Source organism: Misgurnus anguillicaudatus, chromosome 22 (genome assembly GCF_027580225.2).
Source record: "Misgurnus anguillicaudatus chromosome 22, ASM2758022v2, whole genome shotgun sequence".
Taxonomy (NCBI): Eukaryota; Metazoa; Chordata; class Actinopteri; order Cypriniformes; family Cobitidae; genus Misgurnus; species Misgurnus anguillicaudatus.
The window spans coordinates 33,133,467-33,152,500 of NC_073358.2; the positions used below are offsets into that span (position 1 = coordinate 33,133,467).

Below are 19,034 nucleotides of genomic sequence, written 5' to 3' on the forward strand. Positions count from 1 at the left end.
CCCCATAGCGTTTGCTTAATTGCATAATATAGGCATCTTTCTAGTTAGGCTAAGCTAGAATATTTTATTGGGTAAATAGTGAGTATTTTGTGGATAGTAGGGGGCTCGAAGTCATAAAAGTTGAGATCCAGTGATTTAGAAAAACAAGAATCAAATGTATGATTTCTCTTCCTTCATTTCTGTTTAGACATTTATTGTTTGGTCTAAGTTCTTGAAATGAAATGTACTGCCAAATGTGTCAAAGGCTTTTTTATTTAATAGATGATAATGCAATTCAACCACTAGGTGATACTAAAGAGCAGTACAAGTTATAGGGTCGATAAGCCAAGTTCACGGTTTAATGTCACTATTTTGCATTTCTAATGGGAATGATATTACCATTATAATATTTATTAAAAATAAATGACTAAACAAATTAATAGTTAATGAATTTATCACTTTATCAGTTTGAACTGTTTTATTTGTTGCTGAATTATTTTTAAATATTTTAAAAAAATAAAACTTAATTTTAAAATATATTTAAAATGGGACATTTAGCAGGTGCAACTGAATAATTTTTTTCCAATATTAAGCATGTTGAACAAAATAGCTATCAGTATACCAAGTCTGGCTTATTCCACATGGCAATTAAAACATTTAGAGAGGAGGATAACCAGCTGTATCGTGCTCTATATCAGTTAATCATTTATTGTAAACATGACAGGACAGATGTGGTGACAAATTTGCAAAGTTCGCGTAACAGCTGATCATGTTTATATTGATGTATGAGTGGCTTTGATTTTCAGAGAAGTCATTATGTAGGCCTACATAATTTCACAAGATGCATCTGGATGGGAGGACACCACAACCCAAGTTTCACAACTCGGGTTTAAGGAACAAGTTAATAATTAATACAAGTAAGTAATGAACACAGATTTTAAATAAATAAATATCTATAACTGGATAGAGAGAGACTCTCACTGGCAAGTTTCAAGACAGAGATAAACATGTTCATGGCCTATTTCGAATCAATTCATCCATGTGATAGTATGAATTGTAAAACCGGGTTATAAAATTCACCCAAGCAGACAATACAAGATTTGGGTTTATTACAACTCCCTAACTCATGCTGTTCATTCCTAGCTGTTTATTGTGTTAGATACTTTACTTAAAAACATATCTTAAAGGCATGTGAGATCTCGGTAACAGATCGCTTATAGCAGTGTAACGTGAGAAAGGCTTGTGGTTTATGTAGCAACACAAGAAGGAACTGTTTCCAGACGTGTGACCAGAGAAGAAGGGGCAGGGCTTATCACTTGATAACCCTGAAGTGTGCTGGATTCATAAAAAATCTTCTGTTTCTAAAACAGTGACAGCAACAAATACATCAAGTAAGGTAAAGAAAAAACAGAAAAGGAACAATATTACGATGGATTAAAGCTGCACAGGATACTGGAGCACATCCATTCATAAGTAAGCACATTTATGCCACATTATTGATGCAAAATAATTTTTTAATATTTAATAGATAAAGTAAACCTGATAACTAAAATAAAGCACATTGTCAATGCTTTATTTGAATTTTAGAAAAGCTGCATATGCTGAACAATTTATGCTAAAGTTATCCATTACAACAGTGGCATTGTTGGCCATCTGCTTAGTAATTCATTCCTGAATGCTTACAATGATTCTGCAACTTAGTTGTGGAACTATATACGTACCATTCCAACGAACGTGTTACTGAATGAACTTTTCTTGTAAACTATTGCGGTTTCTCTGTATAACATCACCGTGTGTGCTTAGATGGTACATCTGCCAGGTGCAAAATAGTTAGATAGCGATCGCTTTTGAGATCCGGTCTAGATTTCATTTTCATGAAATGATCTCATTATTTTTTTGCTGTCTGTTTTACAGAACAACTTTGTAAGACATATGCTCAAAAATGAAAGGCAAGATATATTTGTGAGATACTATACAGGAAACTAACTAATATTAACATGTGCTAAAGGAAACATGTTGTAGCCTATGACCTATACCCTAATATTACTGATGCAATAGAATGGTGCAGAAACTGGTTTGGAAGTTAAATTACAATAATGTGCAGGCTCTTCATATGAGAGACATACCAGTGTGCCTTGTATACTTTGACATACAGTAGAGCAGGGTTGCGTTTGTGCGTGGGCAACCTACGTTTGAATCTTACTTCCTTACAGTAAAGCATTAAAGGCCCTCAGAAAATCTCTTTCATGAATGCAAAGAATTGCATCTTGGTTTAAGATGTTCTTCTGCACTCATGCAGGGTCTTTAATGGAGCTCTATAGCCACAGGTTTTGGTTTTATCAAAAATCGAGATATACAAATATCTTCCTTTGTGCATCTCTTTAATGGAAAGAGTAGGCCTACAGTTATGGTTAGGTTCTTCCACACCAGTGTTTGCCAATCCTGGTCCTGGAGTACCCCCTTCCGGAATATTTTGACGTCTCTTTATGATTTAACTCATTTGGAAGGAGGCTGATGAGTTGAATCAAGTGTTTTAAGTAAGGAGGCATCTAAAACTGTCTGGGAGGGTTTACTCGAGGGAACAGTGGCGGCTGGTCACTAGGGGGCGCTGGGGCGCCACCCCCTTAAAGCTGGCCAGAGAGGAAAGCTACTTTAACATGTTACCAAAAAGTTAAATATATAGTGCAAATTAATACAAAATAAATTCATTTAGTTGTACTATTTCACTGTTAGTCATGTTATAATTTATTTAAAACAATTAAAAATCAAAAGTGAGTTCTTTGTGTGTGTGTCATGTTTATGTGTCTATGTAGGTCAGGAAAAAGGGTAAAAACATGTGACTTGAGGCTGAGCTCTAAGTGGCTGGTTTCGGATCTGCCCTGGGGCGCAGGACTGTGCGCCCCAAACACTCCCACTTATGTTGAAAGCGAATCAATACTGCTTTTAATGTTTTTTACCTCCTGTGATTGGATCGTTCGAAGAGTCTCATTACCGCGTTGGAGATTGCTGTGTTAACTGATAGCTACACTGTTCACCATTCACCATGTTCCTCTGATTTAAGGATGGAACAATTTTTGGTTCCCTAAACGTTCCCCTAACGTTAGCTTTTGGTTCCCATAACGTTATTTTCCAAGGTTTGTTTTTGGTTAGCCAGGAAAGGTTTTTAAAGAAATAGAACCGTATTTTAGGTCAATTTAAAAATAACCACCCTGCAACATTATGGGAACGTTATTTTATGGTTGCACAAAAAATAAACAAAAAATAACCATTAGAGAACGTTATGTATAAGTTATTTTTAGGTTATTTAAAAAAACACCCTGCAACGTTATGGGAACGTTATTCTATGGTTGCAAAAAATACAACCTAAAAAGAACGTAACCAAAAGATAACCAAAAACTAACAAACGCTCTGTGTTTGCTGGGTGGTTACATGGCTACAGAAGTGAAGTTTCTGTGTCAACAAACATTGCTCGCTTTGCAAAATAATTCTGGTGTAGTTGCATTGCATGCCAGAGGTGAACTTACCAGCGTACACTTCACTCAAAAAACTGTGAAGGAGGTGACAGATCAGCCCTAACTACTTGAGCATTAACTTCCAAATGTGGTATTTGTTGTGACTGATATTAGATTGGCTATGCGACTATGTCTCACTGGTTTCATATGTAATTGTTTGTGACTACGTATCTATCCTTTTCCTTATTGCCATGTTTTTTCAAACCGAATGAATGTCATGTGAGTTTCATGCTGCAGTTCTCAAGCGTGCATTCTTCAGTGCAACTGGCTTTTTCATAGCATAATGTTTTTTATAACATAGTCTGTTTTCTTCATACAGAGTCAAAAAGACATTCGGTGCCCATGGATACGGAGACAATCGTGCCATCCATCCAACCCAGACGAAAAACCCGCTTGAGCTTCAGCACCAACATGAGTGTACGTTATGGCTCCATGGGCTCAGATGTACCAGATGGCGATACATCATCAACACAGATATCTGCCATCTCTCCGAGACGCTCCTACATCGCTGTGGCAGTTCTCTGCTATATTAATCTTCTCAACTACATGGACCGCTATACCATAGCAGGTTAGCATACAATGCCCAAAATCTGGTTCACAATTATGCTACAGATACAACAAAATTTTTATTTTGGTCTGGTTTTATTCTAGGTGTGCTGCCCAGCATCCAGGAATACTTTAAAATTAGTGACAGCACATCAGGTCTCCTTCAGACAGGTATCAGATTGACTTTGATGTATGTTGCGGATGACAGTAAAGAGGAATAGGACATTGCAAAATTGGATATTACAATAGCACTTCCTTACTTACTTCAGGAACTTACAGTTAGGTGTTTCTGTCATTTTGTTAGTTAACACCGATGACAAGCCCAGCTATATATTGTGTTTTATAAAACACAAGTGGACCTGTAAAGTATGTCCAGCATGATCGCACAAGAATACGTATTTTATGAGTTGAATAAGTTGTACCAAGTGAACCGTACAAAATATACGATTATCATAAAAAAACAATATTAAAACCCCACCTCTAACCCCAACGTCACAGGTGCGAAAGCAAATTGTACAAAAACAAGCAAATTTGCTCATACACTGTAATAAAATATTTGTTGGTTTAACTTAAATAAGTAAGTTACTTGGTTGCCTTAAAATGTAGAGTTTATTCAACTTAAACATATTAGTTAATTAGTCAAAATAAATGTGTAAAAAAGATGGTGTGTTGCGTTAACTAAAAATTTTTAAGGCAACTGCATTACGAGTACGCCACCTTGTAAAGTACATAACGGGTTGCTTTGAAATTGCCTTGGTATGTCACAAAATGGTGCAAATTTTTCAAAACCACCGGGCAGATTTCTATCTACCTGATATGAATCTGTTTGCAGTTTCATGTTTAGTCAATCTTTCTCTATTCAGCTTACAGTCTCACATGGGTTTATTATGTATCAGTAGATCTTCATGACATTTACAACTGCTACTGAAACATTGACAGAGATATGAAAATTCTGATTAAATATAAATAGAATCCTAGACAATGAATGAATAATAAAACTGTTTCTAATTCCACATGAATAGTTTCGTTGCAAAACGAGATAACCACCGTTTTTTTAATTGTTCAGAAATCTTGTTTTTTGGTTGTGCATTCCAATTAATTTCAATGCAACTGCAGTTAAGTAAGCTAAGTAGCACCATAAAACAAAATAATAACATGATAACATAATAATAAACATCTTTTGACAAAAATGTTAAAAAATGGATTTATCTCGTTTTTCAACGAAACTCTTCACATATTTATTAACATATTTACAGTTTTTATCTGTAGCTTTATGCTCCTGGCGCCGGTTTTTGGTTATCTCGGGGACCGTTACAACAGGAAGTACGTAATGATTGCTGGGATGATTGTGTGGCTTGGCACAACCCTGGGCAGCTCTTTCGTCGGAAAGTTGGTAGGCCTACAGTAAAATTATGTCTATCAGGGGAATTCTGGGATGCCAGGGAATCTTTGTGAAGTCTCACAGTTATTATTTGAAATTGCATAATGATAAAAGCATTGCATTACATTTTTAGTTATAGATCTCTCCTAATTCTCACCACAGCAATTTTGGGTTCTGATCTTGACAAGGGCATTGGTTGGAACAGGAGAGGCCAGTTACTGTACCATTGCTCCGACTATCATTGCCGACTTGTTCACTGGCACCAAGAGAACTGTCATGATCTCCTTTTTTTATATATTTATACCAGTCGGAAGGTAAAGTACTTACTGCACCACTAGATTTAAGAAAGTTTCTATGTAGACATCTCATTTAAACAAGTGTTCAACAACTCTGTTTGCACCGCGCTCTTCCATTATTGGGTCTTTTTTTACTAAATTTGGTGCGTCAATCACTTAGTATACAAAGTTATGATCTGCATCCAAATATATTGACGTCAACATTCATGCATTGTTTAATTACTAGTAGTATGGCCACATAGATGGTGTGGCCATTTGTGCCAGTTCCGCCGGACACGTCCTGAACATGTTTTCGGGTTCGTTCACCGGAAGTCTTCTTCTTCTTCTTTCGTGGGTTTACTGGCGGGTTGCAAACCAACTGAAAAGGTGCATACCGCCACCTACTGTACTGGAGTGTGACAAGGATAGTCCGCAAGACTCAGATTAAATTCTATGAATTACCGCAATGTTTTTTAAAAACCTCATTACTGCCCTTATTAGCCTACCCGTATATGTCCCTTCATTTAAAATATTGCCCATTGTAAATTCTGTAATCCCCATTTCTTGAACTTCTCTAATATACAATATTCTTTCCTGCTGGTATTTCACACATGTCATTAAAACATGTTCCACTGTCTCCCTTTCCTGACACCCATCACAAAGACCTGTATCGTGTTTACCTATGATGTAATTATTTGCATTGAGGCTAGTATGTCCCATTCTTAATCTTGTAAATATTATATATTCCCTCCTACTTATATTATGATTTATATTGCTTTGCTTTAATTTACCTTGAATGTTATAAAAATGTCTTCCCTTCATACATGAGTCCCAAGATATCTGCCACATATCTTTACATGCTTGATTAATAAGAGATTTCCCTTCTACCCTACTCAAACTTACTGTTAAATTGATATTATTCAATTGAAGTGCTTCTTTAGCCATTTGATCAACCATCTCATTCCCCTGAATCCCAACATGGGCTGGTACCCAAACAAATCTCACCAATATACCCTCATTCTTTAGTCTATATAAACTAATAAAAACTTCTGTTAATATATCATTTCTACACGATTTAAAAGTTTGAAGGCTTAAGAGAGACGCCATTGAGTCTGAGCATATTAACACCTCCTTAACAGATACCATCCTTGTTTCCTCAATCCATTGTAGAGCCATTTGTATAGCCACTAACTCTGCCGTGTACACTGACGCTCCATTAGTTAATCTCCCTTTATTTCCATACTTTAACTCTGGGACATAAAAGGCTGCACCAGTGATCCCTAACTCAGGGTTTTTCGACCCGTCAGTATAAATGTGAACAGATGAATAATGAACAGTTTTAATATGCTCTATTGCCATTGTTTTTATATCCCCTCCACATTCTCCCTTTTGCATTTTTTCATGTATTGAGAGGTCTATTTGTGGTTCACAAAAAAACCAAGGTGGAATTGGTGATATTGTAATAGTTGGCCCATACTTTCTTTTATCCAGGTTCATTTCTTTTGCCCATATATTAGCTTTCCATGCAAAACCTGATCCCTTTATCTGTCTAGTTTCCCAACTATCTTCTAGAATTTTCCTAGCTAAATGATCTTTATTGTGACCCATTAAATTAATCCAATATGCCATTGATAATTTTTTCCGCCTTAAATGTAAAGGCATTTCTGACAACTCTACTTGCATAGCAGCTATTGGTGTGGTTTTAACAGCCCCTAAAATACATCTTAAAGCTCTAGTTTGTATGACATCAATTCTCTTTAGTTGTGTTTGAGATGCTGACTCATATACAATACACCCATAATCTAATATGGACCGAAGTAGAGCATAATATACTCCCATCAAAGCCTGTCTATCTGCTCCCCACTCCTGTCCAATTATACATCTCATTAAATTAAGAACTTGATTACACTTCTTTTCAATATAATCTATATGATTTTTCCATGTTAATTTACAGTCCATCCATAAGCCTAAATATTTAAATAACTTAACTTTTTCCAGAGGTTGTCTATATAAATATATCTGTACATTTGGATCTATTGTCTTCCTAGTGAAAAATTGACAACATGATTTTGAAATAGAGAATTTAAAACCCCACTCAAGTGCCCACTGTTCCACATTCCCTATTGCTTTTTGAATTTTTTGAACAATAAAACCACAGTTTCTACCCCTTTTCCACAAGACTCCATCATCTGCATATAGAGCAGTACTAATGTCTTGACTAACTTCTTCAAATATATCATTTATCATTATATTAAAAATGATAGGACTAATAACACTCCCTTGAGGAGTACCATTCTCCACATATTCTGATCTTGATAAAACATCCCCCACTTTCACTTGAATTGATCTATCAAATAAAAAACTTAATACCCAGTTATAAAATTTCCCCTCAATTCCAATTTTATGTAACTTTATTAACAACCCCTCTTTCCACATCATGTCATAAGCTTTTTCAATATCAAAATACACAGCTACCAATACCTCTTTCATAGACAAAGCTTTTTTAATATCAGTTTCCAGTCTTACTAGTGCATCTATGGTAGAATGTCCAGGCCGAAACCCATATTGATATAATGCAAATGACTTTTTCTTCTCCAGTACATAGTATAATCGATTTGCAATAATTTTTTCCATCAATTTACACAAATTTGATGTAAGGGCCATAGGTCTATAATTACCTGCAATTGACGAATCTTTTCCGGGCTTAGCTACAGGAATTATTATAGCTTGTTTCCACTCTCTTGGCAATTTACCTTCCTCCCATACCTTATTAAACAGGTCCAAAAGCATTTTAAGCACTTCCTCATCCACATATTTAAACATGATGTAACAAACTCTATCCTTCCCTGGAGCTGAATAACCAGCTTGTGCTAAAACCCTTTTTAATTCAAACATCTCAAATTTAGCATCTAACGGTGTCTGACCTGATGTTTTCTGATTATATATATCTTGATTCTGTTCCAAAATTTCTTTTCTTTTTTTCTTGTACGATTCATCTAAATTCTATTTGCTGTGAGCTTTCTTAAATGTACTAACCAACCATTCTACCTTCTCTTCCTCTGTAACAGCTATCCTTCCATTTTCTATTAATACTGGTATACTGTTGAATCTATAAACCCCTTTCATTTTCTTTAGCATATTCCAAACCTCTCCCAACTGTGTTTCCCTTCCTATAGTTGAACAGAAATTTTGCCAATATTTCCTTTTCGACTCTTTAACAATTCTTCTTGCCTGAGCTTTTTTCCTCTGATATGACAGGAGTGATTCAGGTGTTAAAGACCTTCTTAGTTTCTTAAAAGCTACATTTCTTTGTTTAAATGTCTCACTACATTCCTGATTCCACCAGGGAACGACCCTCTTCCTTGTTCCTCTCTTTATTTTTGGGATAGTCTCATCAGCAGCTTTAATTATGCCATTGGTTAACTTACTATTGCAACAATCAATATCCTCCTTAATGTCAAAGTTACTCAGTTCAACCATACATATTCGGTTAAATTCCTTCCAATTTGCTTTATCAAACCTCCACTTTGTTGTGGTTTTAATTGTTTCCTTCTCTACCTCCAACCCAATCCGGCATAATATTGGAAAGTGATCACTCCCTATCGTTGTATCTTCTATAATTTCCCACTGACATTTTAATGATATAGTACCAGACACCAATGTTAAATCTATGCAAGACATTAATGTATTCCTAACATTAATTCTGGTACCCTTCCCATTGTTAAGACACACAAGTGAATGATCTTCCATATATTCTTCTATTATTATCCCATTTCTATCAGAATTAGGACTTCCCCATAATGTATTATGAGCATTAAAATCCCCACATCATATTACCTTACCATCCCCCTCACCTATTAAATTCAGACTTTCAACTGTTAACTGATTACATGGGTTGTAAAAATTCACAATTTTAACCTTCCCCTTATTCATTCATACCTCAATTACAACACACTCCATTTGTGAATCAATAATTAATTCTCTATGAATCACCCCATTTTTAACAAAAGTTGCACACCCACCACCACTTTTTCCAGTTCTATCCTTTCTAATTGTTTTATACCCTGGAATAACAAAGTCTAATTGTGGTTTAAGCCATGTTTCTTGGATACATATGATTTCTGGCAGTGTTGGTAATTCATAAACCCATTTTTTGAATTCCTGACCATTGGCTATTAAACTTCGAGCATTCCATTGTAAAATGACCCCTGTCATTTAGTTTTACTTTTCTGGCCTCTTGAAGCATCCTGAGTGCCACCAATTCCCTCTGCATGTCCCAGCATTGCCTGAATCTGTTCAACTGAAGTATCATTTATATCCAAATGCCGTGCTGCTGCAGCTATTATAATTTTCAGTTTTTCAGTTCTTTTGTTTGTTTGAGCCGCACAGTTAATTACTTCAGCAATGAAAGCTACAAACTTGGTTTTATTTACTATGAGAGTGTTTTCATTAACTGAACAATTATGATTACACTCTAGGACTCCAGGTTCATTCTGCATTTGAGTAAAGTTGTAATTTCTGCTAACTCCTTGTTTAGTCTGAACTTGTTTTACTGCTTCAGCATATGACACTTGATTTGTGGTCTTATAATGTACAGCTTCCATGGCTTGTTTCTGAACCTCACACCCTAGGTATGCTGCACTATGTGGTCCTCCACAGTTGCAACATTTCACTTCAACCCCTTCTCCACAGTTTCCATGTTCATGATCTCCCCCACATTTACTACATCTTCTTCTCCCTTTGCAAACTGCTGCCACATGCCCCAGTCTTTGGCAATTATAACATCTCAAAGGAGGACGCACAAACGGGCGAATAGGAAAACTCACATACCCTATTTTGATACGCTCTGGTAAGTTCTTGCCATTGAATGTTATTGCCACAGTATTACTTGCCTCTTTCTTCCCATTCCTACTTGTAAATAACCGTTTCACTTCAATAACCTTTTGATCCTTCAATTGTGTTTTCAGAACATCATCTGCTAGTGACATAGGCACTCCCGTAATCACCCCTTTAGCATTTTCTATTTCTCCAGGAATGTGTACTTTGATAGCCACTCCACCCCATTCCTTCATTTTTAACACTTTGTTTTGCTGATCTTTATCCATACAAAACATGAGCACTCGGTTATTTGTAAGATATTTGGCAGCTTTAATATCTCCAAAAGTTTTTTTAATTAGCATGGTCAACTTTATCGGATTACTAATGCTTTCACCTTTATCTCCAAACGTAATCATGGCTTTAAACTCATCATCTGTTTTCCTTGCCTTTGCAATCCTTAATCTTACTTGTGGAATGTTGTCATCGGATTCCGACTCCCTGTTTTTCCGTTTACTATTTTTTCCGCCCTGAGACCACTCCTCTCCATCTATGAATGAGGAATCATCTTCCTCATCCATACTTCCTGCAGACATCCTTCTCAGTCACAGTACAGCTGTTGCAACCCACCAACCACTCCACCAACGTGCTACCTTCACCGGAAGTCGCGTTGGTCGACCGGATACGTCATCAAGGTTTAATATTTCGGGTTTAATTTAAAAACAGCAACCGTTACATTTCAAGGTAAGAATGAAACTACAATGATTGTATGTCTTAAAACAAATAAATCTTAATTTTCTGATGTATTTTAACTGAAATGTGAGAACCTCGATGACGTATATGCAGTCGAGCAACGCGACATCCGGAGAACGAACCCGAAAACATGTTCGGGACGTGTCCGGCGGAACTGGCACGATCCCTAACTAGGATCATCCAATAATTTCCATTTAAATACTAAACCTTTTTATATACATACATCACCCGCAGTACGCCACACATATCTGTGATTAAAACAGAAATTATTATATTAGTATTTTTAGTCATTTGAAAAGTGAGTGGAGGTATTCACCTTATTTTTCACGACAACAAGGGCGGCGCCATTTCGCTCATTTTGTCAACGTTCTTCCGGCCGCATAGACGTGAGCAGCTGAGGCAGTGACTGAAGGCGACGCGTTAAGCTTAAAAAGCTCACTCGAGCGCCTTTATGTTTCTTTCTTACCAATTTTAAGCCAACTGAGGAACACCCTTATCCCAAGTAATGGTTCGACTACGATGTTCCGGTAACTTTAAACCACGCCGGGTGTTGAAAAGGTGGCCAGTTTCAGGTAAGCTATCTTAGCTAACTTTGTGCTCGTTCGCCTAAAGTTAGATTTGTGAAGTCCGTTCTACAAATACACTTAAGATCAGTAACGTTAGTTTATAAAATGCAACTATTTGAATGGTTTTAATTGTCCACCTATATTTTTATATTTACGATAGTACAACGAGATATTATAGTACAATGCATTCTTACAGTAGCCCACGTGATTCCTACAAGTTACTGAGATTTCAGATGCTAGAATGTCAGTTCATTTCTCATTCAGATATTGATAATGACCTAATAAACAACGTATTATTTAACACTGAAGTTAAAGGTTGTGTGTATAATGTTACTGTCTCTTTTTAATGCATCTCTCTCTTACACACTGTTCTGTTTAAGTATGGGTGCCATTTATATATTAATTCTCATGATGCAAGTTTATTTTAAATACTAACATAAAAATGTTTATGGTTATATTGTTTTCACAGATGCATTGATGTGTAATGATGCAGTGGACAACTGTCAGGATGATACAATCAACATGTTCCTAAACTGTGATGCAGAAACACAATGGGAGGATCCATCCGTCTCTGACCACAACTACACTTTAACATCACAACTCAACCTGAAGCAACCTACATCTGATATGGGAAAAACAATGGTGCAGTTTCCCTGACAGGGCTTATCCTGGTCCCAAGCTAAAATGCATATTTGAGCTACAATAATTTAAAAACACATTTTACTGACATACCTCAACATATATAAGTGCCATTGTTTTGTCACAAGATGCGCACCAGTCTTGTTTTTTTGTAGGGTTTGTTTGTAAAAACTAAAATGTCCTAATATAATTAAATCCTAGTCCTGTAAACCCTGTCGAGAAACTGCTCCAATGTGTTGAGCTGGCACAAATGTACATATCTCTGCTGAAAAACAACCATCTTTGGTTCAGCTTTACAGAGGGTTGATATTGCATCCATTACACAGTCACCAAGCACTTTACCAGTACATACACCAACAGCTTCCAGATAAACACTTGGGATCAGCTCCTGATGACTCCGATAAAGCTGTGTCTTAATTTATTGCAGGGTGGTTTTGCTTTTCCTGTTGTAAAGTTACATTAAACCTTTATATGTGATCAGATGTCATGCAGTGATATTAAACATGTACAGTGTGATCAGATGTTGTGCAGTTATATTAAACATGTACTATGTGATCAGATTTTGTGCAGTTATATTAAACCTTTACAGTGTGATCAGCTGTTACCTGTCATGCAGTTATATTAAACCTTTACTATGTGATCAGATGTAACCTGCCATGCAGTTATATAAACCTTTACAGTGTGATCAGATATTATGTGTAAGGAATTTCTTAAACCATATGTGAGCTTTGTAGATTCCACTTAAAAGGATTTAAGTCTGCTGATTTGAAGGAATAAGTGTTGGCAAGTTTGCAAATGAATTCTATCATGGTACCACATAAAAACGAAATAGTTATTGGACTGGCTAAGGTGCACATTTGCTTTAAAAAAGACGAAATCACTGTGTAAATATTGGTAGACATACTTTTAATAATTTTCGATGCTGCTCCATCAACTCCTGACAGGACGAGGTAATTAAATATGTCCCATAGGTTACTTGCTGCGGCCGCTTCATATCGTCTAACCACGAGACAATATAAGACTATCCGAGCGTCGTATGAAGTTTTAACCGTCCTCCTAATTTAAAACATTTACAGCAGTAGCGATATTTGTCATTTCGCTAAAGTTATAGTGAACTACAAACAATCTTCTATCCACCAAACTAACCACAGAATGCACTGTGCCATATTAGCAGCGGAAGTCGGTTGACAAAATGCGGAAGAGCGAAGAATTAAAAAGGGGCGTGGCGGAATAAGGTGAATAGAGAGGGTATGGATTGACGTCACTTTTCCATGTGACCACGCCAGAACTCGCCCTGTTGAGTGGCAAACATTCAACAAAATGGCTGGTTTTCATAGGGGCTGCTGCGAAAATGCCAGTAAAACTGACTATTATCAGCTTAAATAAAATTTAGTTGGACTTGATAGCAGAGGTGGACAATACTTAGTTACATTAGTTACATTTTCCAAGCATCTGTGCTTTATTAGGGTGTTTGTATTGGGGAAAAAAATTACTTCACTACATTCTAAAGCAGCGTTCTTCACTCCCAATCCTGGAGAGACGGTGCCCTGCAGAGTTTAGCTCCAACCTTAATCAAACACACCTACCTGTGATTTTCTAGTAAGTGATCATGAAGACATTAATTAGCTTGCAGGTGTGTTTGATTAAGGTTGGAGCTAAACTCTGCAGGGCACCGGCTCTGCAGGGTTGGGAGTGAAGAACACTGTTCTAAAGCATAATCATACTGTGTTTTCTGTAATATTGCATATTAAAATTTATTTAATACCTAATTACATTAAAATTGTGCACTTTTAATTGAGTAAATGTACGTTAATGTACTTAAATATTAAATGTAAAACCAACACGTGTATTTATGAAATGTAATAGAGTAAAAATTGCTTTGATAATATGCTTTGGAATGTTTTCCAAAGAAAAACACTAATAAAATACAAATACTTGAAAAAATACTTTTAAGTAGAAAGTAAAACCTCTGCTTGATAGTGACCCTAGCAACTTATCAACCCACCTGGTCAGTGGACGTTGGCATGAACTATCTATTTATTTCTCCTTTCGGTGTTTTTTGGCAGTCTGTAGAATGATAGCTCCGAATTCTTGTTAATCTGTTAGTACAGTCTATCGCACAACGGCTGTTTCTCATCTAGACGTGTTTTCCCCTTGTTTTCGCTGATTTCACACTGTACTCAAATGCTGCCGCTCTGTCTTTTGCCACGCAGTGGGCGTAATCGCAGGCACTTTCGCCGAATGTGATGTCACGTGCATACCCTCTATTGAATTGTTCAGCACACTGTTTTTTGTGTTTGTTTCCTATAATGATGAATGTAAATAAAATGGAAAAATAAGAATGTTTTTGTGAATTCGGATAATAACTTCCTATATTTAAACAATTGTTTACAAAAACATTAGAGTCTAAACTAAATAGGATAAGTAATAAAAGTTTTGTTTTCCTACATTTTCTGTGTAATGTGTGTGTAATTTTCTGTTATTTTGAATTTTTATTCTCAGTGGTCTTGGTTATATATTAGGCGCAACAATAGCAAATGCAACAGGGGACTGGCGATGGGCACTGAGGGTAAGAGAAAGACTCATACAGTACTGCATACTCACACTGTTAGAAAAATTGATCAAACTATGTACCCGCAAATTCAAAATATGTGTTCGGAGTGTCATGTGTGTTGCTCATGTTTTCAAAATATGTGTTTGTTGCGTCATGTCAACCATGTGCATCATGTGTTTTGTCAAAATAAGTACCTGCTGCACACGCATCAAAACCGTTTATGATAAAAGAGACGCTCACTTTCAAAAAATACACGCAAGACACTCCCTTAACAGTAAACTATGATTACGCATGAGATTATGCGAGTATCTGGCAAACACAAGCTTTTTTTATCACAGGCTCTTTGGGCTCGTCTGCAGCGGGCATTTATTTTGACAGGGCACGTGATCCACGTAAGTTCGCCCGACGCGCCGAACACATATTTTGAAATGACGAACCACACACATGATGGGCTACATGACGTGACGAACTTCGCATCGTGCGCCCTTGAAAAAAGAAGGCACCGGCCGCCACTGCCAACATCCAATATCTCTAGATATTGCCCAGGTCCCTCCTTAGTACCTACAGTAAAACCCTTATATCTATTAGGTTCTTAAGTGATTTCTTACCCTAAAGTGTTCATTGCAACTGACAGCAGCCTTCTTAACAAAAACCTGAAGCGTTATGTGGAAAGCTGCTCTCAATACAAACCTATTCCTGTCTGTTAAAGAAATAAGAGTGTTTTTAATGGTTCTGTAGCTCAATCCTATTCTGGGTGCACTGGGTATGGTGCTCCTGGTGTTTCTGATTCCCAATCCTCCTCGTGGGGCCGCAGAAGGCCACGGAGACAGAGTCTTGGAAAGCACCTCGTACCTCGAGGACGTCAAGTACCTATTGAAGAAGTGTGTTGCTTTTTCCCAGTATTAGTACTTGTTGCTTCTACACTAATATTACAGTATCTATTTAATGAATATTTTGATCTTTGCCCCTTTAGTCGCAGTTTTGTCTGGTCTTCTTTTGGTGTGACTGCCATGGCTTTTGTCACAGGGGCTCTGGCATTCTGGACCCCGACCTTCTTGTCACGTGCACAGGTTGCACAGGGCCTCAGACTACCTTGCAACAAGGAGCCTTGTGACCCTTTGGACAGGTACACCTTTCCTCTGAATTCTCAGGTTGCGTTCAACATTTAATTTCACTTTTATTTCAATCTTTGCATGGTCTTAGTAATTTACACTTAGACTTACAGTTCATTACGAGGTACACATTGTATGTTCCCTCGGATCAAACCCATGACCTTTTTTGCTGCTAACACAATACTTCACCAAATTGTAGAGGAACATATTTATGTAGGTTATATTTTCACAAAATGTTATTTACATTATTATTTACAGTAAATAAAAAATGCTTTAGCTGCATTTTTACAGGCAGGGTCACACATATTTGCATAAATGTATGTTTTACATATTTTTCACAAATATTTTTTTTACACACAATGCATAATATGAGTTAGATTATGCTATGATCACAGTGTTTCTTATTCCTCTTCTCAGTTATATCTTTGGTGCCATCACAGTGGTGACGGGGATTGTGGGAGTTTTTCTGGGCACCTTCATAGCAAAGAAACTGAGAGTCAGAGTGCCCAACGCAGATCCTCTTATATGTGCTGTGGGGATGCTCAGCTCCTCCCCCTGCTTCTTCATCGCTGTTATCCTGGCATCCACTAGCATCCCGGCCACCTATGTAAGCCATGTTATTAGTAAATATATTTACAAATGGATTTTTGTTGGATTCAAATTCATGACCTTGCCATTGTTTGCACCATACTCCTCCAGCTGAGCTACAGAAACATTAAACATAAATTATAAGAACACATTGTAGATGAAATACAAAATAACACTTGTCTGCCAACACAGCACAATGTGACTGCCAGGGTGTGTTATGAATCTAAAAATGTTTCTTTTCTGATGTTTGTGCTATAATACAGATTTTCATTGCAATTGGAGAGACTTTGCTGTCGCTTAACTGGGCTATTCTAGCTGACATTCTAATGGTAAGATGTGTACCCTGCTCAATTTTAAAAGTGCAGAAATTATGACACAAAGAAAAGCCTGCTTTAAGCTATATTTATTCATATTTATTCTATTCTGTTCTATATTTTTTAAGGATTAGTCCATTTTCTTAAAAAAAATCCAGATAATTTGCTCACCACCATGTCATCCAGAATGTTGATGTCTTTCTTTGTTCAGTCGAGAGGAAATTGTGTTTTTTGTGGAAACGTTCCAGGATTTTTCTCATTTTAATGGACTTTAATGGACACCAACACTTAACTCAACAAAACGTAACTTTTTTTTCGAGGAGTTTCAAAGGACGATCCCAAACGAGGCACAAGGGTCCCAGCCAGCGAAACAATTGTCATTCTCGACAAGAAGAATAAAAATATGTACTTTTAAACCACAACTTCTCGTCTATCTCCGGTCCAGCGCGACCTAACGTAAATGCGTAGTGACGTAGAAAGGTCACGTATTACATATATGACACGCACATTTGTGTACCATTTTAAACAATAAACTGACACAAAGACATTAATTATTATCATTCAACATACAACAACATCAGAACGGTCCACTTTCTCCACACTGGGGCGTAGTTTCGATACGTCATCCGTGACCTCTTGACGTGATGATGTATTGCCTGAGGTCCCGCTGGCACATCACAGGACCGGAGATAGACGAAAAGTTGCGGTTTAAAAGTGCATATCTTTTATTTTTCGTCAAAAATGACAATTGTTTAGCTAGAAAAGACCCATATGTCTCCTTTGGGGTCGTTTTGAAACTCCGTTGAAAAAATCTTTTAAGTGTTGAGTTAAGTGTTAAGTGTTGGTGTTCATTAAAGTCCATTAAAATGAGAAAAATCCTGGAATGTTTTCCTCAAAAAACATAATTTCTTCTCGACTGAACAAAGAAAGACATTAAAATTTTGGATGACATGGTGGTGAGTAAATTATCTGGAATTTTTTTAAGAAAATTGACTAATCCTTTAATTTTGACGATTATAGCTTTGATATATTGTTCAATTTATTATTCTTAATTTTCCAATGTGTGATTATTATTGGAAAATAAGGAAGTATGAAGTATCATAATAATAAAACAATTTAAAAGCCCCTTTTTCGTGTCCTACATATTTTAGTACGTTGTCGTGCCAACAAGAAGATCGACGGCTGAAGCTTTACAGATATTGGTCTGTCATCTTCTTGGAGATGCAGGAAGTCCATACCTTATTGGTGCGGTAAGCATATTGGGATCTCAACCCATAATACTTTATATTCTCATTATCCAGAACATTGCTTCTGAACACAAGACACCTCTGGCACAACTGCATCTTTCGCATAATTACATTTTTATGCTGTCACTTAATACACTTTAAAAAATAAACGTGCTTCAAAATGTCATAGAAGAAAACTTTTTGGCTGAATTAAAAGAACCTTTAACATCTGAAGAACCTTTCTTATTCACCAAAAGTTCTTTAGACAATGAAAAGGTACGAAATGGCTCTTTGACTGAATGATTCTTTGAGGAACCAAATGCGACAAACCTTTTAAGCACCATCAAGAGTGTCCAACAAAAGCACTCCTAACTTTTTATGTGTTTTCTTCAGATCTCAGATGCTCTACTGAAATATTATCCAGATACTCCTAGTTGGGAATTTCGTCGACTGGAATATAGCGTTCTTCTCTGCCCCTTTATCGGGGTCCTGGGTGGTCTATTTTTTCTAATGACCTCTTTATACATCAAAGAGGACAGGAAAGCAGCAGAGATGCTTGTTTCAGGTAATAAGAGGTTCTATTTAATTAAATTTTTTGTTCTTTGACATTATCAACTTGCTCAGTCGTATTTAAATTTCTTGAAGACACATTTGAAAGTAGACAGAAAAACACTTTATTATCATTTAAATCAAACTTTGACTTTACTTTTGCAATTTATGGTAATCCTAAACACATCTTATCTACTAACACTGAGCACAGATAATATTGTCTCT

General features: G+C 36.6%; 1 protein-coding gene across 2 annotated transcripts in view; it reads left to right on the plus strand.

Annotated features, from left to right (window-relative positions):
- The first annotated feature begins 753 nt into the window (after positions 1-753).
- The window catches only part of spns3 (SPNS lysolipid transporter 3, sphingosine-1-phosphate (putative)), a 20,852-nt gene continuing 2,571 nt past the window's right edge, over positions 754-19,034 (plus strand). The window contains exons 1-12 of one of the 2 annotated variants that reach the window (XM_055199414.2): positions 754-896; positions 3,811-4,059; positions 4,143-4,208; positions 5,294-5,430; positions 5,581-5,732; positions 14,969-15,035; positions 15,759-15,901; positions 15,994-16,146; positions 16,550-16,739; positions 16,984-17,049; positions 18,186-18,284; positions 18,654-18,825. In XM_055199414.2, the coding sequence (XP_055055389.2) occupies positions 821-896; positions 3,811-4,059; positions 4,143-4,208; positions 5,294-5,430; positions 5,581-5,732; positions 14,969-15,035; positions 15,759-15,901; positions 15,994-16,146; positions 16,550-16,739; positions 16,984-17,049; positions 18,186-18,284; positions 18,654-18,825 (1,570 nt within the window). In that variant the 5' untranslated portion in view covers positions 754-820. Of the gene's footprint in view, positions 897-1,293; positions 1,453-3,810; positions 4,060-4,142; positions 4,209-5,293; positions 5,431-5,580; positions 5,733-14,968; positions 15,036-15,758; positions 15,902-15,993; positions 16,147-16,549; positions 16,740-16,983; positions 17,050-18,185; positions 18,285-18,653; positions 18,826-19,034 lie in introns of those variants that run through there. The other variant, XM_055199415.2, reaches the window with a different exon arrangement.